Raw genomic sequence first — 22,929 nt, 5'->3', positions numbered from 1 at the left:
AAAGACAAGTAAATACGGCTCGGATGGTTCGAAAAATCGGGGTTGTGGCGTCCGAGCAGTGGGTGCTGGGCGGGAGACTTCAACCTGCCGCAGGTAGTGATCCATCCTTGCACATGCGACCGTTAGGCAGGACACAATCGCCCAGGCATTTCCTTGCTCAGATTTGTAGACAGATTGTTGCATCAACATACATACGTTGCATAAGGGCCTTTCACTCGAGGATTAAAGCACGAGGAGTAAAGGAAGGGTCTTGGTTGATAGACGAAAATAGATTCGCTTGTCCAGACAGGCGAGGAGTCACGCAAACAAAACCACACGCCCTTTGATCACGGATTGTATCACCACCACGCGGACAAAGAGGCAAAGGCGTAGAGCGGATCGGATCTTAGCAAGGCCATGAACAAGATAAAAATATTTGGTACGTCGTGGGTAGGGGAGGAAGATGAAAGGCGGGGGGAGGAGAAGGGGAGGGAAAGGGAGAGGAGGGGGAACGGTATCGACGCGAGGAAACCTACCACGACCTTTCGAAAGCAATTTTAGAAACATCTTTTACACGCCCATCATCACGACACACTACAAGGGTGACGAGGATGCCGGAGAACTTGGCCAACCGCACAAGATTAGTATGTGAAAGTGGAGCAAGACACGACAGAGAAAAAAGTAAAAAAAAAAAAAAAAAAATACTGCCGATGATGAAAGATGTCAAGAGTTTTTTTTTTGTGAAAAATAAGACATCGTAAATCGGGAAAAGGACGAATCCATCTAAGCGTTCCTTTTAAACAATAACGAAACTCGAAAACGGAAAAAAAAAATATTTGAAAAAGGGGGAAAAAAACTGATTACTTTAAGCCCCATGGATTAAATACGAAAATAAAACGGAAAGTATAATAACGACGGAATAACAATAATAAGAATAAGAATAACAAAAATACGGTAAACAACTGAGAGGGGTTATGGAAGACTTACAAAGTGGGGGAAAGGGGAGGGTGGAGGGCGCTAAGAAGGGGGCTGGGGCACTTTAAGAGAACCCGTTGGCCACGCCGGGGTCATGAGCCGGGAAGTGGCGGATTCACTGGTTCCTTGAGGTAAGAAAGAGAAGGGCAGAAGAAGGGAGATAAGAGAGAAAGAGATACTGTGAGAGAGAATGATGGAGGAGGAGGAAAGAGGGGGAGATAGGGAAAGAAAGAAGGGAGGAGGCAGGGTAGGGGATACGAAAGAAGAAATGGAGAGGACTCTAACCAAAGGGAAAAGAGAAAAAAAGAAAAAAAAAACATGCATAAAACGTACTATAAATCACAATCGCGCAGTATCTTTTCGTTTGTTTTCATTAGAAAAATAATACACACATAAATAATAATAAAAAAAACTTGCCATGAAAGCAGAGCTGGGCATGAGTAACGGAGAGTTGGGGAGGGGGAAGGGGGCAAGAGAGAGGTATAGCCCGGGGAGGGGAGGGAGGAGGGGGGGTCAGGAGAGAGGAGGTATACCCAGGTATCTTGAAGCCACACTAGGTGACCACACAGAGGGGATGGGGGTAGGGATAGGGGGAACGATAACACCTTGGGGTAACAAGGTGGACTTGTGTGAGGCGAAGAGAAGAAGGAAGGAGGGATACAGAGTAAGAGAGATAGAGAGAGAGAAAGAGAGAGAGAGAGAGAGAGAGAGAGAGAGAGAGAGAGAGAGAGAGAGAGAGAGAGAGAGAGAGAGAGGAGAAGGAGAGAGGGAGAGAGGGAGAGAGGGAGAGAGAGTAAAAGAGAGAAAGAGAGGGAAGGGGAAGGAGAGAGAGAGGAAGAGAGAGGATAGAAAAAAAAGAAAGAGAGAAAGAGAGAGACCGATCAGCATACGCAGGAGGAGGAGGCAGGGGAGTCAGTGTCATCCTGAAAACCACAAAGAATCATCAAGGGAGGGTAAGCCAGGATGGCGGGGGGTGGGGAGGAGGAGGGGGTAGTAGAGGGTAACCACAAGGAGTCCTGAAAACCACTGAAAGGAAATTTTGGTGGGATGGAAGCATTAATTAGAAAATAATGAGCAAGGAATACAAGGACACAGGACCAGAAAAGAGAGAGGGTAAGTGGAAGTGAGAGAGGGGGGAAGGGAGAGGAAAAGAGGGAGGGGTGAAGGAAAGAGGGGTGAGAGGGATAAGGGGGTGGGGACGGAGGTAAAGGGAGGGGTGAGAGGGATAAGGGGGTGGGGACGGAGGTAAAGGGAGAGGGAGAGGGAGAGGGAGAGGGAAAGGGAGTGTGTGAGGGAGAGGTAAAGGCAGGAGGGAGGGAGAGAGAGAGAGCCGAGGAAGGCGCTCCGCGGGGAGAACGGCGGCGAGAGGAACCGCAGTCATGAGCGTCGAGGGGTTACGAACCTTTGGAACCAGTTCAGCGCGTCTGCGTCACGCCGGGCGGCCAGTGGGCGGCGTGAATCAAATCCCAGGTTGGCGTCAAGCTCTCACAATGGGCGGGTGAACGACCTATGACACTGCGAAGGCGGGAGATCAACCGTGCCAGCGACAGCTTGAGGCGGTCGTGTCCTCATATTTATATATTTTTTTCTTTCTTTTCATTTAATTAAAAGATGCGAGAGAATTATAGGAGACAGCTATCCCTATGTGATTCTTGGAAAGCGAGAAGAGAGGAAGTGGACAGGAAAAGAACAGAAAAGACAACGATAACGATGAAGAGAGCAATAACGATAATGATGGTGGTTATACTATAAGAACAACAATTTAAAAAAAAGCGACAACGATAATCAAATACACAAACAAGAAAAAGTAGAACAATAATCAGGAGTAGAAAGGAGACGACAGAAACTATGACAATTAAGAAAAAATAATAATGAAAGAAGAGGAAGAAAAAGAAGAAAAAAAATAGCCTAGCCTGCGTTGGCAAATTCAAGTTCATTTATCAGGCTGATTACCATAAGCCCAAGGCGCATTTCCACGCCCAAAGCAGCGCGCTGGGTCAACGTTCCGCGCGGATCGTCCAAAGTCCAAAGTCGCTCAGTGACCAGGCGCTGGGAGGAAAGAGGGGTGAGAGGGATAAGGAAGAAAAGGGAGGAGGAGGAGGAAGAGAATGACGATGGAGAGGAGAATGAGGAGGGAGGGGGAGGAGGAGGAGGAGGAAAAAGGGAAAGAGGAGGAGGACGTAGAAATAGATGAGGATGAAGAGGAGGAACAGAATGAGGAGGAGAGGCAACAGCAGCAGCATGTGATACCGGTAAGAAGCTGCTTTATCAGGAGGAGGAGGAGGAGGAGAGATGGTGCCGGAATAAGAAAGTAAAAAAGATAAAAGCATAAAAAACAAAGAACTGGACGAAACAGAAAAAATAGGGAGGAAGTAAAGAAAATAAAGTGATTACAGATCCATGTACATCTTTGCTCTGACCTCAAGCTAACCAAATGCTTAGTGCCGCCGCAGAATGGCATGGCAGTCATAAAGACGATGATCGGGAGTTGGGGGAAGGGGAGGGAAGGGGGATGAACATGCAATGGTTCCTCATGACCGCCAAGCACGAGATCCTACAGGAACGAGCCCCGTCATTAAAACGAATTAGCATACATGTTCTCCCCTCGCGTTGGAGACGTCATGAACACGAAGGCTGGCGAACAGGTGTCATGATTGCGCTTGTCACGTGACTAACGTACGATACGAGTGACCTTATCGAGTCTCAAGAGTGGGAGAAAGAGACAAAAAAAAAGGAAAAAAAAAGTCCCGTTAAATCCCTTTCCTCGCCTCTATCAATGATGCACACACAAAATTTAAGTAACTGGATTCGACAAGTGCCTCCTGTGTTGCAAGGTGGGTGAGACGTCCTGTTGCAAAGCGGTCGACCCTTTGCGATCCTGCAACATACCGGTAGCTGAAGCAATATTTGCAACTCGTTTGGTGTGCAAGGGAATGCCACTCACAAGACCAAGGAAAATGCAAATGGACATTCACACCGCGACAGGATCACAAAGAGAAGAAAGTGGAAACTAGCAAAGAAAGGAGGACATAAAGAGGAAACGAGGGGAGGGGGAGGGTAGAGAGGGGAAAGGGAGAAAGAGGAAAGGAGGGAGAGGTGGAGTGAGGTGGAGAGTGAGATAGGAGGGAGGGGGAAAGAGAGGGAGGGAGAGGGAGGGGGAGAGGGAGGGGGAAAGGGAGGGAGGGAGGGAGGGAGGGAGGGAGGGAGGGAGAGAGAGAGCGCAAACCAACTTTCGGCCAAATCCGAGCAAAGAATAAAACCCAACAGACACGTGAAGGGAAAACACATGAGGTGGGTTTATGGCAAGCAGGGTGGGTCCGTGAGCAACAGAAAGGGTGGGCGTGAACAGCAGCAGAGCTCGACCCGTGTGACTGTGCGTACGTGTGTGTGAGTGCATGTGCGTGACTGTATGTGTGTGTAAAGAAAGAAGGCGCAAGCTGTAACCAATCCAAGGCACCCGGCGTTAAACAGTCACGTCTGAAGTAGCGTTATACGCAACGCAGCGTGTTACGTCGGAGGTAACGAGGCAGGTGTTTCTGAGGGAGGGGGGGGGGGGGTAAAAGAAGTCTAAATGGAAATCGAAAAAAGGAGTTCTAAACTGAACCTGGGGTCAGGGTTCAATAAGGCTGTTTAGAAGGAGCCGGGGTTCAAAGAATACCATAAGGTTTAAAGGAGACCAAAGATGGACGTCTATAGGAACTGTATGGGGAAAGGGGGGTGGGGGGGGCAGAAGGCAGAAAAAAGAAAGGGGAAGGGCAGGTGAAAGGAAATGGAAAGGGAGGGGGCGGGCGGGCGGGCGTAGGGGCGTGACCAGAAGATCAAGCAACCTTCCAAAATCCCTCTCGAACGGCGAACGGCTCCGCGAAGACCGCATGGCACCGATGGCAGCCATGAAAAGAAATATCGACACGAGATGAATGGACTTGTGGGTGAACGGACTCCCTGACGTCGAGAAGTGATGAAGCACAGGCCGAGGAAGCAGTGTGTGTGTGTGTGTGTGTGTGTGTGTGTGTGTGTGTGTGTGTGTGTGTGTGTGTGTGTGTGTGTGTGTGTGTGTGTGTGTGTGTGTGTGTGTGTGTGTGTGTGTGTGTGTGTGTGTCAAGGAAGCACTGTGCGGCGAGAAGGGATCCTCATTTAGGCGTGTGCGAATAATGTGCAACCTAAATCATGAGTGCGGTGAGGATAAATCTACTTGGTGAGTGTAATGAGTGTGGCGAGCGGTGGAATACGCACGTTGCGCCGGCGAAATTGGGAGGCAGAATAATTCCAACGTGGAAGGAATGCTACAACGTCTTCACTTATAAATGCAAAGGCAAGAGAAAGATCAGCTGCGGCAAACCACAACAGAGGCTATCATACTCCCTCACTCACTCACTCCCTCATTCACTCACACACACATATATATATACTCCCTCTCCCTCACTCTCACAAAATCGAACAAATTAGATAAGTAAACAAACAACGTTCATGCTCTTACAATAATAATAACACACAAAGCAAAGGAAAAAAGGATACAGTTCATCATATCGGCGACGCAGGTCATTTCTTCGGAGTGGTAAAAGGACTTGAACTCCTTGCGCAGGTCATAAAAGGCATTGTAGTACTCGGGGAGGTCAAGGTTCTTGGCCAGCGCCTTCGGGTGGATCACCTGGCGGAGGTGAAGCTGGCCGTCCGTTACCATGGCGACCTTACCTGTGTCCCCGTCGGCTATCTTGCTCAGGATGGCGTCGAACTGTAGGCGAGAAGAAGACTCTGATTAATATTTGAATGTTCACATAATCGAAACGAAATTAATAAGTAATAAAATTGAAAAAAAAATAAGTATCATATACGAGTCATTCCGGTAAAAATCATGTCATTAGAGATCATTTAGATCTAAAATGATGTAGAATAAATACAAATATCTTCTTATAGAATCTTACACATATCCTCATAATTATCATCCTCCCATTTGAAAAAAGAAAACACATGCACAAGAACAACAAGAATAACAACGACAAAAACAAACACACGAGCCCTCCACCTGTCGTCACTCCACAACACGCCATAGGCCGATAAATCACGCGATGGCGACGCCCGTAGTGAGCGTTGAAACCAGCCGCCCTCAGTGGTTTGGGCGGCGGTAAGCGGTGACTGTTGCAAGGGCGCGCGCACGATCGCGTTTGCGCTGGGAATACCGATCGGAACCCCGTTGTGATGGAAGGCGCTTCCGTATTCCCGATCCGAAGCGGCTGTGCCGTATATTGGATAATAAAGAAAACGGATATTCGACAACCCATAAAGAGGAAGAAGACAAGAAAGAATTATGGAAGAAGGAAGGATGGAGGAAGAGGGAGGGATAGAGAAAGAGGGAAGGATGGAGAAAGAGAGGAGGAGAGTCAAAGAAGGGTAGAAGACGCCCTTAAGCTAGGGGCACTGTCCGGATAAGCCTGGGCACGAGAGCCATCAAGACGCCAATAGAGGCGCATAAGCGACGAGCATCAACAGTGACGGGGCACAAAGGCGAGAGGGGCGGGGTGATCCGTAAGCCTTCCTGGCGCGCCCCTTGACGTTTCCCGGATCGCCGCGGCTCTCCTTGTAGGGCGCTAATCGGCCGCCGCTGTCGCCATATGGGAGAGCGGCCGAAGGAGTCTGTAAACACGCGATGTCCTCCTCTCTTGTTTCCTGGCCATTGTTGTTCCGGCCCCGACTTTCTATCGTCCTCGTTGTCAACTCGTACTCGTTTTACTTCAATAAAATTATCGAATATATTTAATAACGCACGGAAAAAATCACATGTCAATGTATTTATATCCGAGAGGAAGAGGAAGAGGAAGAGGAAGAGGATGAGAGGAGGTTGGGGAAGAGGAGGGTAGAAGGAGTAAGAACAAGAAGAAAGTGGAGGGAAGGATAAGAATAATAATAATAAGAAGAAAGAGGAAGAAGAGGAGGAAAGGAGGAAAAGAGAAAAGAAGAAAAAAGAAGGCACAGCATCAACAGAAGATAAGTCAAAAGCATCATCATCCAGAGTCCCTCGATGTTTCGAGCGCGGAGAGCCAGCGGAGCCAGCGAGGAGCGTCGGAGCCCGAGCGCCGCCGTCGCCCGCACGGTTCGTTGACTCTGAAGGCTACGCCGTTTCCACTCGGCCGCCGCGGGATGCTCGGCCTGCCTCCTCGCGCTCGCATCTTCGACGTCCGGGGAAGCGCGCCCGTATCCTACATGCGTTGATTTTATATTAAAGTGTGTATGTGTGTGTGTGTGTGTGTGTGTGTGTGTGTGTGTGTGTGTGTGTGTGTGTGTGTGTGTGTGTGTGTGTGTGTGTGTGTGTGGGTCATTCGGAGAGTCACGCATTCCGAGACAGTCAAGGAACCGCGATAAGGTTCAATATCACTCAATGACTAGTCGTGCGCATGACAATATCCCAACGGCTTTCCATGGAAATGAAATATCATGAAATTCCAGTAGATAAAAAGAGAGAGAAGAAGAAAAATTAAGTATCTGCATTATCGAGCGCTTATAATCCACTCGACAGTAGCAATTAAGACACTGCCACAACAATGAAATTCCAGTTTTATTTATCTGTTTATTTATCATCTGTTTATTGTTTGTCGATATCCGAGACCGTATTACCTCTTATCTGCCGTGAAAACGCTGTCACGCGAAAAAGGGAGAGGGAGAGGGAGAGGGAGAGGGAGAGGGAGAGGGAGAGGGAGAGAGAGAGAGAGAGAGAGAGAGAGAGAGAGAGAGAGAGAGAGAAAGAGAGAGAGAGAGAAAGAGAGAGAGAGAGAGAAAGAGAGAGAGAAAGAGAGATACAGATACACACACATCCATAAGGAAGACAAAAGAATCATTCGCTCGCTCGTTTATTGCACGCGCGCTCCTCGTGTCTAAGGTGCCCAAGGCTACTTCGACCGCCGTCTACGTCACGCCAGAACCGCAGCAATCTCCCGCTGGGAAAACGACGCTCGCGGTTCACACTGACAGAATCGCCAATTATCGCGCCAATTATATTCACACGTATGCACGCACGAAATACTATATGTATGTATATATGTATGTAAATGTATGTATGTATGTATGCATGTATATAAGTATTTAAGTATATATGTGTGTATGTATATGTGTATGTGTATATCTAGGGGAAGGGGAAAGAGAGGGAGAGAGAGGGAGTAAGGAAGAGAGGGAGTAAGGGAGAGAGAGGGAGTAAGGGAGAGAGAGGGAGTAAGGGAGAGAGAGGGAGTAAGGGAGAGAGAGGGAGTAAGGGAGAGAGAGGGAGTAAGGGAAAGAGAGGGAGTAAGGGAAAGAAATAGATAGGGAGGGAGAGAGGAAAAGATAGGGAGAAGGAGCGATTAGTTTTTTTCTAAATCACCAAAATAAAAGACAAAACTTCAAAACCAATGCCAAGCCAGTGGAGAGGGGGGAGGGTTAGAGTTGGAGGGGGGGGGGGTTATCGAGGCAACAGCCCTACCAAGACAACAGCTGCCCAGACCGCTCGCCTAAGCCTATAACGGTGTCCCTGCAGTTCAACAAACCCTCGGAGGCTGCAACTGTCATTTCCTAAACGTCTCGACACTATCGGACCGACAACATGACGCGACAAGCTCGAGAAAGCAAGGGAGAGGAGGGAATGGGGGGGAGGGGGAGGGAGGGGAGAGCTGGAGCGTAGACAGTCTGGTGATGCTGATAACAAACCTAGAAAATACGAGGACGCAAGGAAGGGGGTTTGTGCCTTAAGGTTTTGGGGAAAGGGAGGGAGAGAGCGAGAGAGGGAAGGAAAAAGAGAGAATGAGGGAGGGAGGCAGGGGGAGAGGGAGGCAGGGAGGAAGGGAGGGAGGGAGAGAGAGGGAAGGAGGGAGAGAGGGGAGAGAAGGAGAGAGGGGAGAGAAGGAGAGAGGGGAGAGAAGGAGAGAGGGGAGATAAGGAGAGAAGAAGAGAAGGAGAGAGGGGGCGAGGGAGGAGTGGAAAGAAACGTATGAGAAGGGACATGGAGACAGGCAGAGGGAGAGCGACAAAGAAATAAAGGGAGAATAGCATAAAATTAAAGAGAGAGAGAAAGCGGTGAATGTGAAAAAAGGAAGACCTACAGAGAAAGAGATAGAGCGACCTAGGACAAGACCGACAAAAAATGAGAAAGCAAAAGAGAACGAGAGAACTAGAGAACGACAAAAATGAAAAAAACAACAGAACGAGAGAACGGTAGAGAATTAAAAAACAATAGAACGAGAGAACGACAGGGAATGAAAAAGCAACAAAAGAACGAGAGAACGACAGAGCATGAGAAAACAACAGGAAAGAGAACAAGAGAACGACAGAAAATGGGAAAGCAACGAGAGAACGACAGAGAATGAGAAAACAACAGAAGAGAGAACAAGAGAACGACAGAGCATGAGAAAACAACAGGAAAGGGAACAAGAGAACGACAGGGAATGAGAAAGCAACAAAAGAGCGAGAGAACGACAGATAATGAAAAAGCAACAAGAGAACGAGAGAACGGCAGAGAATAAGAAAGCAACGAGAGAACGACAGAATGAGAAAACAACAGGAAAGAGAACAAGAGAACGACAGAAAATGGGAAAGCAACGAGAGAACGACAGAGAATGAGAAAACAACAGGAGAGAGAACAAGAGAACGACAGAGAATGAGAAAGCAACGGGAGAACGACAGTGAATGACAAAACAACAGAATGAGAGAACGATAGAGAATGAGAAAGCAACGAGAGAACGAGAGACCGACAGAGAATATGAAAAAAAAACAGAACGAGAGAGCGACAGAGAACTAGCGGGAGATAAGTCAGTTTAAGGGAAGTCACAACCCCGGCAGTGGAAAGACGAGACAATAGAAGCTGTGCATCATAACTACAGAGGAAATTGAGGTGTGCCATTCCACCGCCCCTCCTGCCCCCCTCCTCCTCCCCCTCCCAGACTACCCCCACTACTCCCCATCCACCCTATCCATCCCCATCTCCCCTTCCCCCCTCGCCACCCCCACCCCTCCCCCTTTCCATACCGTACCTGCTGTGTCAGGATGAAACGGAACAGACACAAAGCACCCACATGTTGCTGTGTTTCATGGAGTGGAGGGGGGGGGGGTGATAGGAGGGGGAAGGGAGAGCGGAAGGAGATGGAGAGGAGAGAGCGAGGGGAGGGGAGGGGGGGGGGGTGAGGGCGGGTGAGGGACAGGTGTTTCCTCAGTACGCTTCCCCTCCCCCCCGCTCCCCCCTCTCTCCTCCCTCAGTACCACCACTACCTATGACAAACCAGGTGCATCACGTTAGACCCCCTGTTGAGCGCGCACACACAAACAAATAGGCACAAACACACAGGGAAAGAGGGAAAGAGGGAGCGGGAGAAAGGGAGAGAGGGAGAGGGAGAGAGAGGGAGAGGGAAAGAGGGAGAGACAGAGGGAAGGAGAGAGGGAGGGAGAGAGAGAGAGAGAGAGAGAGAGAGAGAAAGGGAGAGGAGAGAGAGAGAGAGAGAGAGAGAGAGAGAGAGAGAGAGAGAGAGAGAGAGAGAGAGAGAGAGAGATAGAGATAGAGAGAGAGGGGGGGGGGGGTGAGAATCACCCGCATACCTCCCCAAAGTCAGAATCGCCAAGTCGACACGCATCCTTTCTGTACCATCCCATATAAGGCGATAAGCTGACTGCTCACTTTCAGACGTCAAGATCTTGTCTCTGGACCCTCCCCCTCCCCCTCCCCTTCCACCTCCTTCCTTCTCCCTCACCCCCTCCACCATGCCCTCGTCCCATCCCCCTCCCTTCTAGAACTTTTTGTCTTCGTTCACTGGAGCGAAATACGCGGCCACGGGATCTATGCAACGCTCGACTGACCAGAAGTTGCTCAGATCTCGCGCGGATACCAACTTACACACGCATAAGCAACTACACAAAATATGTGTGCTATGTGTGTATGCATGTGTATGTGTATGTGTATGTGTATGTGTATGTGTGTGTATATGTATGTATGTATATGTGTGTGCGTGTGCGTGTGTGTGTGTGCGTGTGTGTGTGCGTGAGTCTTACATAATACGTACCCCCCCCCCCTACGCTTCTCTTTTCCATGTATTTTCTATACCCACTTCCGCCCCAACATTCACTCCCCCCTCCCCTCCCCTCCCCTCCCCGTCCTCTACCTGGCTTTCCGGCAGCCCACTATCTATCTGTCCATCTACCTGGTTTGTAGAGCCTACTTCCGGATTACAATTCATTACACTAAATGCGGATGGTGGAGGCGGGGGGGAGGAGGAGGAAAAGGAGGAGGAGAATATGAAGGAGGAGGAGGAGGAGGAGGAGGAGATGGAGGAGGGAGAGATGAGAAAGGAGGAGAGGAAAAAAAATGAAAAAGGAAAACGAGGAGGGAGATGAAATAACGCAAATAAAAGAAAGGAAGAGTAAAGGGAAACAAAAATAAACGAATACAGAAATAAATGACAAGCTAGCATGCAACCCGCAAACAAACAAACAAGCAAAAACATACAAAAAACAAGAAACCAAACGGCAAAAATATAACTATAGCAATAAACTTTCACCACCCCCACCCAACCCCTACCCTTCCTCCTGAAAATACGCACCAACTTGTCAACAGGTGAAGATCAAACACCGAGAGACAATATCCCGCGGGCACATGCAAGCACCGACGTTGCATGCACCAACATAAAGGTGCGGGAGCGGGTGGAAGGGGGAGGGGGGGGGAGCTCGGAGAGGGAGAAGGAGATGCAAGGGAGGGAGGGAGGGAGAAGAAAGGGAGGTAAGGAAGGAGTAGGGAGACGAGGAGGAATATGATGAAACGGGAGGACGAGGGGAGGGGGGGGAGGAGAGGGGGAAGAGAAGGGAGAGAGAAAAAGAAGGAAGGAGAGGGCGAGGGGGACGGGGTAGGGGAAGAAGGAGGGGGAGAGGGAGGTAATCAGCTGTCATGCACCTGCGTGGGAAAGTCTACACGACCGAAAGGAATAAATCATGCAAGGCCCCTGCATAGCGGAGATCACGCATGGTATATTGATATTCATCTAACTTTTTCCTTCTTTTTCTTCTTTCTTCTTGACCTTCATTGCAAGAACTATCTTAAGAGCAAGATTTTACTAAATTATAGAATTATTACGTAAAAGAAAGGGTAGGGTGAGGGTTGGAAGGGGGGGAGGGAAGGATGGGGAGGGAAAGAGAGGGAGGGGATGGAATGGGAGAGAGGGGAGGGAATGGGAGAGAGTGGAAGGAAGGGGAGATAAGGAGAAGGATGATAAAAATAAATCAAATCAACAAGCCACCGCTCGGTCGTTCATCGAAAGAAATGAACCAACAAAAACAAAACCTCACACCCCAGTCCCCAGTCCCCAAACCAAGTGAACGCTCTTACGTCATTCGAAAGGCCAACGTGAGAGCTTAACGAGAGCTTATGATCCATACGTGGCTCCCTATACACGCTCCACCCGACTCGTATAGGGGGCTGCCGCTCCTTGTACACCTGGCACATCTGTACACAATTTCCGTCACGTACACATGTCGATCTGCCATGCACCATGACAAAGCTATTTGCATATAAATCAAGGGAAGGTAAACGAACCTAAAGAGCGACCGCACTCTACCATTCTACTAACCCACCCGTCCACCCACTCACCCTCAACCCCACCCACCTCTAACGCAAACAACAGAGTCCATTCCCTTGACAAACAATAACAAATAAACAAAGCCCAAAACGACGCTCTTATCTTCCACGTGCTATCAATACAAGACAAGCACCAGCGGCCCCGCCATAAAATAATAATAATAATAATAATAATAATAATAATAATAATAAATCAGTAAATGAAGTAAAAAAAATAATAATGAAAAATAAAATAATCAAAATACAGAACGGGGCCTTCAGTCAGCCCAATCGCCTGCAAAAGACTTGTTTTGAAAGCGAGTTTGAAAACCTGGCACTCGTGAAGACTGAATGCCAGCGCCAAGTGTTCAAAGCAATTTGTAACACGATGACACAGACGTTTTATATCTACGAATAGATTTTGTATATGTGATTTTGATCTATCCTTCTATTTCTGTCTATGCCCTTCTTATCAAGTGAAAACACCTCTTCGTGTATATCTACATCCAAATCTATTTCTATTTCTTTATGTATGTATGTATTTATGTGTATGCATGTATGCATGAATTTATGTGCATGTATGTATGAATTTATGTGCATATATGTATTTATGTGCATGTATGTATGTATGCATGTATGTATGTATGTATGTATGCATGTATGTATGCATGTATGTATGTATGTATGTATGTATGTATGTATATTTATATATTTATATATATTTACACATACATATATATATGTATGTATGTATGTATGTATGTATGTATGTGTGTGTATAATCACCAACATCTTATTCGGATCGCGACAAAACACGAAAAGGAAAGAAAAAAAAAGAAAAATTAAAACTAAAAAAAAAAAATAATGATAAAAACGGTGCGAGTGTGAAAACCTGCGATGGCTCAGTACACCCGCATTAGAGCTCCATACATCTGGCCCTCCTAATCAGTCAAGAGCGAATCGGACACACACACACACACACACACACACACACACACACACATATATATACACGCCATTCACTCACTCACTCACCACATTCACTCACGAAAAATGTATGAAAAAGTCGACTCATGGAGTAAAAAAAAACAAAAAACAGAAAGAAGATAAGATACCCCAAAACTTGGCACTAAAGTCATGTCAAATTTTACGGCGAACTAAAATTCCCGCAGAAAAGCGCGCAGCTGTGCCAGAGCTGCCAACACTACACAGGTGTCTTTTCCCTCTTTTCCAGCCAGCACCTGCACGGACTAAAATCAATACAGGTGTCGAGCGAGGAAGGAGAGGATGGAAGGGAGGAAAGTGAAGTGAAGGGAAGAGAGGAAAGGGAAGCGAAGGGAGGAAGGGAATAAGGGAGGACAGGGAAGGGAAGTGAAGGGAATAGAGGGGAAGGAAGGGAAGAAAGGGGAAGGTCCTAATAACGGGGCATAAATCCGAGAGATGGAGAAAGAAACACAGAATAATAGAGTCAAGGTGGGAGAAGGAGAGGGGGACGGAAAGAGGGGAAATGGAGAAGGAGGAGGAGAGACATGGATAGGAAGAGAGGCAGAGAAACAGAGTGAGAGTGAATGAATGAGAGAGCTTGAGCTTGAGTTTGAGCGTGAGCGTGTACGTGCTCGTGTCGTGTGCGTGTATACAGACAGACAGTTAGATAAGACTGATACATCCCACCGTTTAATATCCCGATGCCAGCGACGCTACTGGACTTTGAACGCTCATCATGCAAGAGCAAAAGGTCAACAAAATCAAATATTCAACAACTAGAAACAAGGCAAAAAGAAACGAAATTCTGAGGGAAAATGTGAATAACGATTATCCACAGTGAATAAGCGTGATAATCTCTATTCCCCTATTGAACACACCTTACCGGCCCCTCCATTCACTCTGTCATGCTAAAACGTACACACACACTCGAACTTACACTTACCCTTACACTTACACTCCACTTACAGATTCCAATTCTTATTCGTCCCTTCATTTCTAATCACCTGTACTTCCTCTACGGTCGCTTCATTACCACGTTCTTCTTTCTTTTCCCTTTCTTGTTCTTCTTCTCTTTCCACTTTTCCCCCTTCCTTCTCTTCCTCTTTCCTCTTCCCTCCTCCTCTTTCCGTTAACCACTCTCCTTCCCTTTTTTTACCTTTACTCTCGTCTCTCCTCTACCCATACCTATTCTTCTCTTCTCCCTTTTCCCTCGCATTGCCTCTTCCCTTTCTTGTCGTTCCTTCCACTTCCACTTGCCCCCCCCCTTTACACCCCCCATTCTGAAACGTCTACCTCTTTCCCTACCTTTACCTCCCCCCCTCTCCTTCCCCATTCTCTCTCCTTTCTTTATTTTTCTCTAGCTCCCTCTACCCTCTACCCCCTAACCCCCTACTCTTAGGACCCTCACCCTCCATCTAGTCATGCTCTTTGCTGGTCCTCTTCCTATACACCCAGGAAGAGGTTGAAGATGACGAAGAGGAAGAGGAAGAAGAGGATAAGGGGGAAGAGGAAGAGGGGGAAGGGGAAGGGGAAGATGAGGAAGATGATGAGGAGAATGAGGAAGGGGAGGAGGAAGAGGAGGAAGGGGAGGAGGAAGAGGAGGAAGGGGAAGGGGAAGAGGAAGAGGAGGAAGGAGAAGAGGATGAAGAGAAAAGGGAAGAGGATGAGGAGAACGAAGCTAAGGAGGATGAGTAAGATTTGAAGGATTAGGATTAGGAGGAGGAAAGATATTAATATTGGGAGGAGGAGGCGAAAAGAGAAGAAAAATGTACAGATCTGACGAAGAGGAGAATTAAGGATAGAGGAGGAAAAACAAAATGAGAAAATAAGAGGAAGAATCAAGAAAACAAAATCTCTCATAATCGACGAAAGAAAAAAGAATCCCTTGACCAATGGACTAATACCAGTTTTTTTCCCTTCCTTTTTTTGAACAAGGCAAACTTCTCTGGCAACGGATGTGCCAACATGGAAGAATGTGTGGAGTCGCCAAAGGTTTAACTGTACAAGTCATTGCGGATGAATATCGGCAGTCCAAATTACACTTGATTCTTGATTTTAAATTATATGAAAAAGGAAGATCTATGGAAAGGAGAAAATGAGCTAGGGAGGGAGGGAGGGAAGGAGAGAGGGTGGCAGACGGACAGAGATGGAGGAAGAGCGAGAAATAAATCGAAAGAGAAAGAGAATTACAAACACAAATTCATAGAGAAAGAAAGAAAGAAAGAAAGAAAGAGAAAGAGAAAGAGAGACCAGACGGGCAAAACATCCGGGGTTCCAACCACGTGGTGCGAGACAGCATGCCACGTTCCGGCAGCTTCCGTTACGGCCGTGCAGCAACGAGTGGGTGTCACACAGCCGGAAGTCGAAACGTCTTCACAACCCGAGGCACTCCCACTTGTAAGCCATGGATCAGAGAGAGAGAGAGAGAGAGAGAGAGAGAGAGAGAGAGAGAGAGAGAGAGAGAGAGAGAGAGAGATAACCACAGTTACAAATTTCCGACCCTCCCCCCCAGCACCAACGACACCGAAAGCCACCGACCACACCGCGTCGGAAGTAACACAACCCGGAACTAACACGGCGACAGGCAGGCGTGACGTCATCAGACTACCGCTACGGAGACCACGACAGGGCACCGCCGACGCTCCGACGCCTCACGCCGCTCGTTCGCTCGCTCGCTGGCTGGCGCTCCCGACATTCCACCGCCGTCAAGAGGCTCCCGTCCCACCTCCATCGCCGTCAAGTTGGTTCGTCAACCTTCATCGCGGCTGACAACTCCGCGGACATTCCTTCGGCTGATCATTCGATTATCGATTTCCCGAAAGGCCGCCACCTCGCGCTCTCGTCTTCAGTTCTCGCTCGCTGTAAGCTCTCTCGCTAATGATGACTAGCCGTTTCTATTATTTCCCCGATTGACAATCCGATTCCTGTTCGCAATCGGTAACTTTATTCTCCGTCGACGAGCGGGAATTCCTTCTACTCGATCTCGGTCTCGGGCCTGCGAGGTGGTCGCCTGCAGCTCTTCGTCTTCTGTTGGTTTTCTCTGGTTTTCTTTCTTCAGTGTGGCTCTCTCTCTCTTTCTGTTTCATGCTCTCTCTCTCTTCTTATCCCATTTTCTCTTTTTTTCTCTCTTTCTCATTTTGAAGAAAAAAAATCATTTGCATTCGAACATCGTTCTTCGGTATGGAACACGTACAATATAAACTGCACAGTAACACGCACCGCAAGTATCATCATTCAGTATTTTTTTCAGACCACTAAGTGGCAACACCCCCCCCCCCCACCACCAAAAAAAAAGAAAAGAAAAAGGCACATGATTACATTTTTTTCAATGAGATTTGATTCCGGACAGCATGCTTCCAAGAAAATTATATAATTGTAATAACCAACTCTTGCAGAAATCACGGTCGAGCACATATGCCTAGCGTAGCAGCCATAGGAAAACGCCACGAAACGATCGCGCATTCGTAATAATAACGGCAAAATTGCCAAGTTGCAAAAGATAAAAAGGTAAGTAAAGACATCGCGCAATGATACTGCATAAAAGTTCTCAAAACAAGCAGGGGAAAAGACAAATTTCTCTCTTTCACACATACACACTCACGGTATTATATATATATATATATATATATATATATATATATATATATATATATATATATATATATATATATATATATATATATATATATTGTGTGTGTGGGGGGGGGGGGGTGCTCTTGTGTGTGTGTGTGTGTGTGTGTGTGTGTGTGTGTGTGTGTGTGTGTGTGTGTGTGTGTGTGTGTGTGCGCGCGTGTGTGTGTGTGTGTGCGTGTGCGCGCGTGTGTGTGTGTGTGTGCGTGTGCGCGCGTGTGTGTGTGTGTGCGTGTATGTGGGGGTGCTCGTGTGTGTGTGTCATTTAACACATTTTCCTCTTTCACGAAACAGAAGGAAGAGAAAGAAGAGGAGATGGATTTAAGAAAGAGAGGAGCAGCGAGCAAACGGCATCAAACAACCACCACTACACCATTCTACCACAACAACAACCACGGCCACTGCCACAGCGCCCGCCACAGCAACCACAACCTCCTCCAGAGAGATCACCGGGTTCCTGGCACGCAGGTTACACATTACAGGCCCCGGCGGCTCCCACGCTACAGGTTCGAGGCGGCCGGGCTGCAGCTGGGAGCCAGAGGGAGGAGGAAGCAAGAAGGGAGAAAGAAAGGTGGGGAATAGAGGAATGTAAAGGGAGAAAGAAAAGGGAGAGGGTGGTGTTAAAAGAAGGATAGGGGAAAGGGAAAGGAAGGGAGATAGGGGGAAAGGAAAGGGGAAGGGGAGTAAGGAGAGGAAATGACAGGAGAGAGAGAGAAAGAGAAAGAGATAGGTAAGTGAGCAGAGAGAAGGGAAATAAACTAAACAAGGTGAATGAGAGATAGCCAAAGAGAGGAAAAGGGAAAGAGCACAAAGAGAAACATGTTTAAGACTAGGACCAAAACCCTATTACGTGACAAGAAACTCGAACCCAAGCGGATCGTCACATCGATTTCCAGAACCCATTTGGCGATAATCGGACTGTCAAGAGCAACGCAATCCGAGAACTCTCAAGCTGAACAAGAACAGGGAGAACGAGACCGGAAGTGGGCCAGGAATGGGAACGAGAGCGCGAACAGAGGAAAAAAAAGGGAAAGAAAAAAAAAGACGATAAGCACACATATAGGGAGGGATGACAACAGGCGCACGCCAAGCCAAAAATGATTTCATTCAGAATGACGAACAAAAAAAGGGGGTCACAATTCGCCTCTCCAGACGAACAAAAAGAGAAACAAATAAACAACCGCAACAAAAACACAACAATCGCATCCGAATGGAAAACCTCGACACGGGAAGGCCAACCGTCGCCAACATTCCACGAAAATAACAGGTCCTCATTTTACGCCATTACTCTCGTAACTTCTTGCATTCCACGGGGCCGAGGTTCTCCGCACCCCCCCCCCTCCCCCTCCACACTCCGCTAACATTCCCTCCTTCCCACTCCTCCCCCACCCTTGACACTCCCGCCATTGAACTCCTTTGCTTTTGCTGATATCTATGTCATTCTGAAATATACGCAGTGAAGGAGAGAGAGCGAAAGAGTGGCATCAGGTACTCGCACAGGTAAGGCTACGGCTACGGCTACGACCACCGTTCCAACACGTCCACAGCCGCTATGACCACCTCCCTCGCCCTAAGGACGACCAGAAGTGACAATGACTCCTAAAACGGACCGAATCAGTGCCCCTTCCCCTTCCCTTCCTAGCCTAAACCCCTCTCTTTCTACCCCTATCCCTCCCTTCCCTCACATCTCCTCCCCAGTCTACCCCATCCACCTCCCCAACTATCCCCTCCCCTTCCCCTACTTCCCCCCTAACTCACTCCCTTCCACCCCCATCCTCTCGCTGCCCCCTACTCCCCCCCCCATCTTCTCCCTCCCTTCCTCCCTCCTCTCTCCCCGCTATCCCCCCTCTCACCTTATCGATAATCATCCCACTTATTGACGCCGCTTATCGTCGCCAAATCCACTTATGAACCCGGCCACTTGAGTGCGTTTGTCCACGGCACAGTAGCGCTCCCCCCCCCTCCACCTCCTCTCCTCCCCTCCCATCTCCGGCCTCGTTATCAGCGAATCATTAAGTAAGAGGGGAGTGAGTGTCAGGGAGGATGAGGGGAAGGATAAAACAAGTAAGGAATGGCTGGGCATCGGGAGGGGATGGTGATTTTATGATGTTAATGTGATGGTGATGACTACGGTGATGTGATGTTGATGATTACGATCTGATCACCGAATACATTAATGCGACAACGACGAGTATCAATGATGAGACAGTAACAACACAACACCAATAACAAATCAGCATATAATCGCATTACCCCCCCCCCACACACACCAAAAAAAAAAGCCGCCGAGCGCCACTGCCGCCGCGCCGTCCCAACAGGTAAATCGGCTCGGCGAACCGGTCGGGCGGCTGCGACTCCCGTTCCAACAGGTAGGGCGCAGGATCAAAGGCCAAAGTGCCAATCCACGCGCGGCGGCGGTCGTCAACGGCGCGGCGGCAGGGCAAGGAAACAGAGAGAGAGAGAGAGAGAGAGAGAGAGAGAGAGAGAGAGAGAGAGAGAGAGAGAGAGAGAGAGAGAGAGAGAGAGAGAGAGAGAGAGAGAGAGAGAATCATAAAAAGAACATAAAAAACATGAAAATGTAGCAGACAACCTTTAAATCAACAGAAATAGAAGGCTGTGAACAGCGCATCCCATAGGCACAGTGCCACACGCTCAGCACGTGAGCCTGGCACCGCCTGCCTGCTGCCATTGCGACACGCGTTGTGGTTAGGTGTGCCGCCCGTGTCCCCCCTCCCCTTCCCTCTACACACACCCCTCCTCGCCTCCCTACACCCCTCTACACACCACCTTCCCACCTCACCCCCTCCTGCAAATTGTTCATCTCCCCTCTCTACTCCCCTAACCCCCCCCCCAGCAGTGTTTACCCCCTCCCCCCCCTCCCTTTACTGCATACACACCACTACAAACCCGACTGGCCAGTGACCTTTCGTAGCCTCGCTCCCTCATTCCCCCTCTGTATCCCCTCCCCTTCCCAGGTCATCAGACTCAGAACTGAAGGTCAGAGGCCGAAATGGGGACCGGTGAGTAAAAAAAAATAGTAGTAGCAATGAGTGTTGAGTGAGTAAATCGAAGCATCTTCCTCTTACTCAATACAACAGCTACCAACACAATTTCTCACGCCCACGCCTATGCTCGCGCCCAAACCCACAATCCACCACGCCATAGAATAAAAAAAGAACAAATAAACCTCTTAAAATGACAAAAAAGAATAGCATTAAAACGATACATACAGAGAAGTCATAAATAAGGGCGTATGCGTGGCGGAAAATACAAACTTTTAAGCAACTCTCAATGCGAAGTTGGATTAAGAAGAGTTTGCGAGAACCCACTGTTGAGGAGACAGAAGGGAGAAGAGAGGGGGAGAAAGGAAAGAATTGGAGAGGCGAGGAGAGAAATGAGGAGGAAAAATCAGAGAGAAAGAAAGAAAGAAAGAGAAACGAAATAGAGAAACCAACTGAAAATGAAAAAAAGAACGAAGCAAATACTCCCCTCCCCTCCCCTCCCCTCCTCTTCCACTACATAAAAACAAGGAAAACAAAAACACCGACGGCGAAAGGACAGCAGCGGGAGGAAGAGTGAGAGTGAGAGTGGGGCGTGGACCCGGAGCGTATATGTTGACCAGGACGTTCCTCCCATTGTCTACATCCCCTCCCCCTTCCCCTCTCCCCTCGTCATCCTCATCCCTTTCCCTCCCCTCCCCCCCTTTCATTCTCTCACTTATCCCCTTCTCTCCCCTCTCCCCCCTTTCACTCTCTCACTTATCTTCCTTATCCTCTCTGCCTTACCCCCTCCTTTCCCTTTCGTCTCCCATATCCCCTGCCCCCCTCCCCTCGCCCCCCACCCTTTCCTGGCCAGCCAAACCAAACATCCTCCGTACAAACAATCGCCACGGAACCGTTCAACGAGTCCTTTCGTGCTTCTCCTTCGACTCCTACGCCCCCCCCCCCTTATACCCCTCCTCCCCTACTCCATACCTCCCTACTCGTCTCACCTCCCCCCTGCATCCCCTTCAACACCTCTCCGCTCCTTTCTTCCCCCACCCTTTCCAATAACTTTCTTTACATTACCTTCCTTCCTCCCTCCCTCCCCTTTCTCCCTACACTCCCCCCTACCTTTCCTTACACCCCCTCCCTTCCCTCTTTCCTTCCGCCATCATTGGCAAATCGTAGAAACGAAGAAAAAAGAGAAAGAAAGAAAAAAGTTCAAAGTAGAAACCCTCTCTTTTCCTCCCTTCCTCTCTCTCTCCCTACTGCATCGTCCCCTCCCTTCTCCCACCCACTCCCCATACTGTAGACTCACTCCCCTACTATACATGCAGAGAAGAGGAGAGAGGGTGGGTGATGAGTGGAGAGTGAGAGGAGTGTTACGGAGTAGAGAGATAGGAGGAGAGAGATGTATGGAGAGAGAGGCGGCGGAGAAAAAGAAAGATGCCGTTTCACATTTCGTCACTGCGTGTGTTTATGGATGCGTGTTACGCACTAGTTAGTTACTCTATATATGCGTATGAGAGAGAGAGAGAGAGAGAGAGAGAGAGAGAGAGAGAGAGAGAGAGAGAGAGAGAGAGAGAGAGAGAGAGAGAGAGAGAGAGAGAGAGAGAGAGAAAGAGAGAGGAGAGAGAGAGGAGAGAGAGAGGAGAGAGAGAGGAGAGAGAGAGGAGAGAGAGAGGAGAGAGGAGAGAGGAGAGAGAGAGAGAGAGAGAGAGAATGGAAAGTGGGAAGAAGGGAGAGGAGGAATTAGGGGGGGGGAGGGGAGATAGGGGAAGGAAACAGAGCACAGTCTTTGTCTAAGTCAACATCCATCTCACTCTTCCCCGTCGGACCAGCGACTATCCGGAGATCAGTGGGCGTTTCGCGAGTCCGACGGAGAAAGTCTTCCTTCCTGCCGGGTCCTCCACGCAAGGGCGCGCAGGCAGCGAATGGGTGCGAGGGAACAAGCGTCAGGCGGTGTGAGCAGGTTGCTCAACGGGTTGCAAGCACACCCACGATAAGCATGCCCATCACAGCGGCCAACACTCCCCAAATTCCATAAAAGGCGGGTGAATGCAACGCACGCCCTCGGCCCTTGATGCGAGACAGCTACAAACGCTCATTACGGTTACGCGAAGAATAGAGTCATTGTGCGTCTTTAAAGGAAGGCGACACAAAGCTAAACGCGCCAACGACTGACGCACTTTGAGAGCACACTGGCGGGCGTCTCAAGATCTACACGTGCCCTCTAACAGCAGCTGCTCTGATGATAACCCTAGGGGCGGTCTATCATTAACTTTTCTCACGAAACCTTAGGCCAGGAATAGTTCTTCCAGAGTGGAAACAGCCCGCGAGGAATCGTTCGACCAAACAGAAGCATCACGAACCAAATAAAAAACAAAATCAACGACACTCCACGACGTGAGGTTCCCAAGATGATCCAACGACTCGAGGTTCCAAGGATCGCAAGGACCACCATAGACTCCAGGTAACAGGGGCGAGAACCAGTCTCCTGTTCCTTTCCCGACAGGAGACCGTCGGCGTAACAACCGAAGCGAGCAGGTGTTCCGGACATCTGCCCTCGGCCAGCGCCTCGGCTAACGCACCACCTTGGAACGTCTCAACACAGGCGCACCGTAACAACAAGAAAGGCTCCTCGTCACGCGCAATAATGGCGGGATAACCGAGACCTTCTTTCCACACGACACAGCCACGCCCGAGATTGTTATTTGGGGATAGAACACAAAAAAATACAAAACATTTTTCAAGGCGCAGTCATGAGTCCCATTAACCCTGAGCATGGAACAGATGGCAGTAATGGCTAGACCCTGGGAACACACG

General features: G+C 48.7%; 1 protein-coding gene across 5 annotated transcripts in view; it reads right to left on the bottom strand.

Annotated features, from left to right (window-relative positions):
• fus (epithelial splicing regulatory protein fusilli) overlaps window positions 1-22,929 on the bottom strand; it is a 149,362-nt gene that overhangs the window by 101,483 nt on the left and 24,950 nt on the right. For all 5 annotated transcript variants that reach the window (XM_043009187.2, XM_086541082.1, XM_043009183.2 and 2 more), the window contains exon 3: window positions 5,470-5,686. In XM_043009187.2, coding sequence (XP_042865121.1) covers window positions 5,470-5,686 — 217 coding nt within the window. The remainder of the gene's footprint in view (window positions 1-5,469; window positions 5,687-22,929) is intronic.

Source organism: Penaeus japonicus, unplaced genomic scaffold (assembly GCF_977035675.1).
Source record: "Penaeus japonicus unplaced genomic scaffold, GWHDUDI00000001_assembly GWHDUDI00000010, whole genome shotgun sequence".
Taxonomy (NCBI): domain Eukaryota; kingdom Metazoa; phylum Arthropoda; class Malacostraca; order Decapoda; family Penaeidae; genus Penaeus; species Penaeus japonicus.
This window is presented reverse-complemented; position numbering and strand designations above follow the sequence as displayed.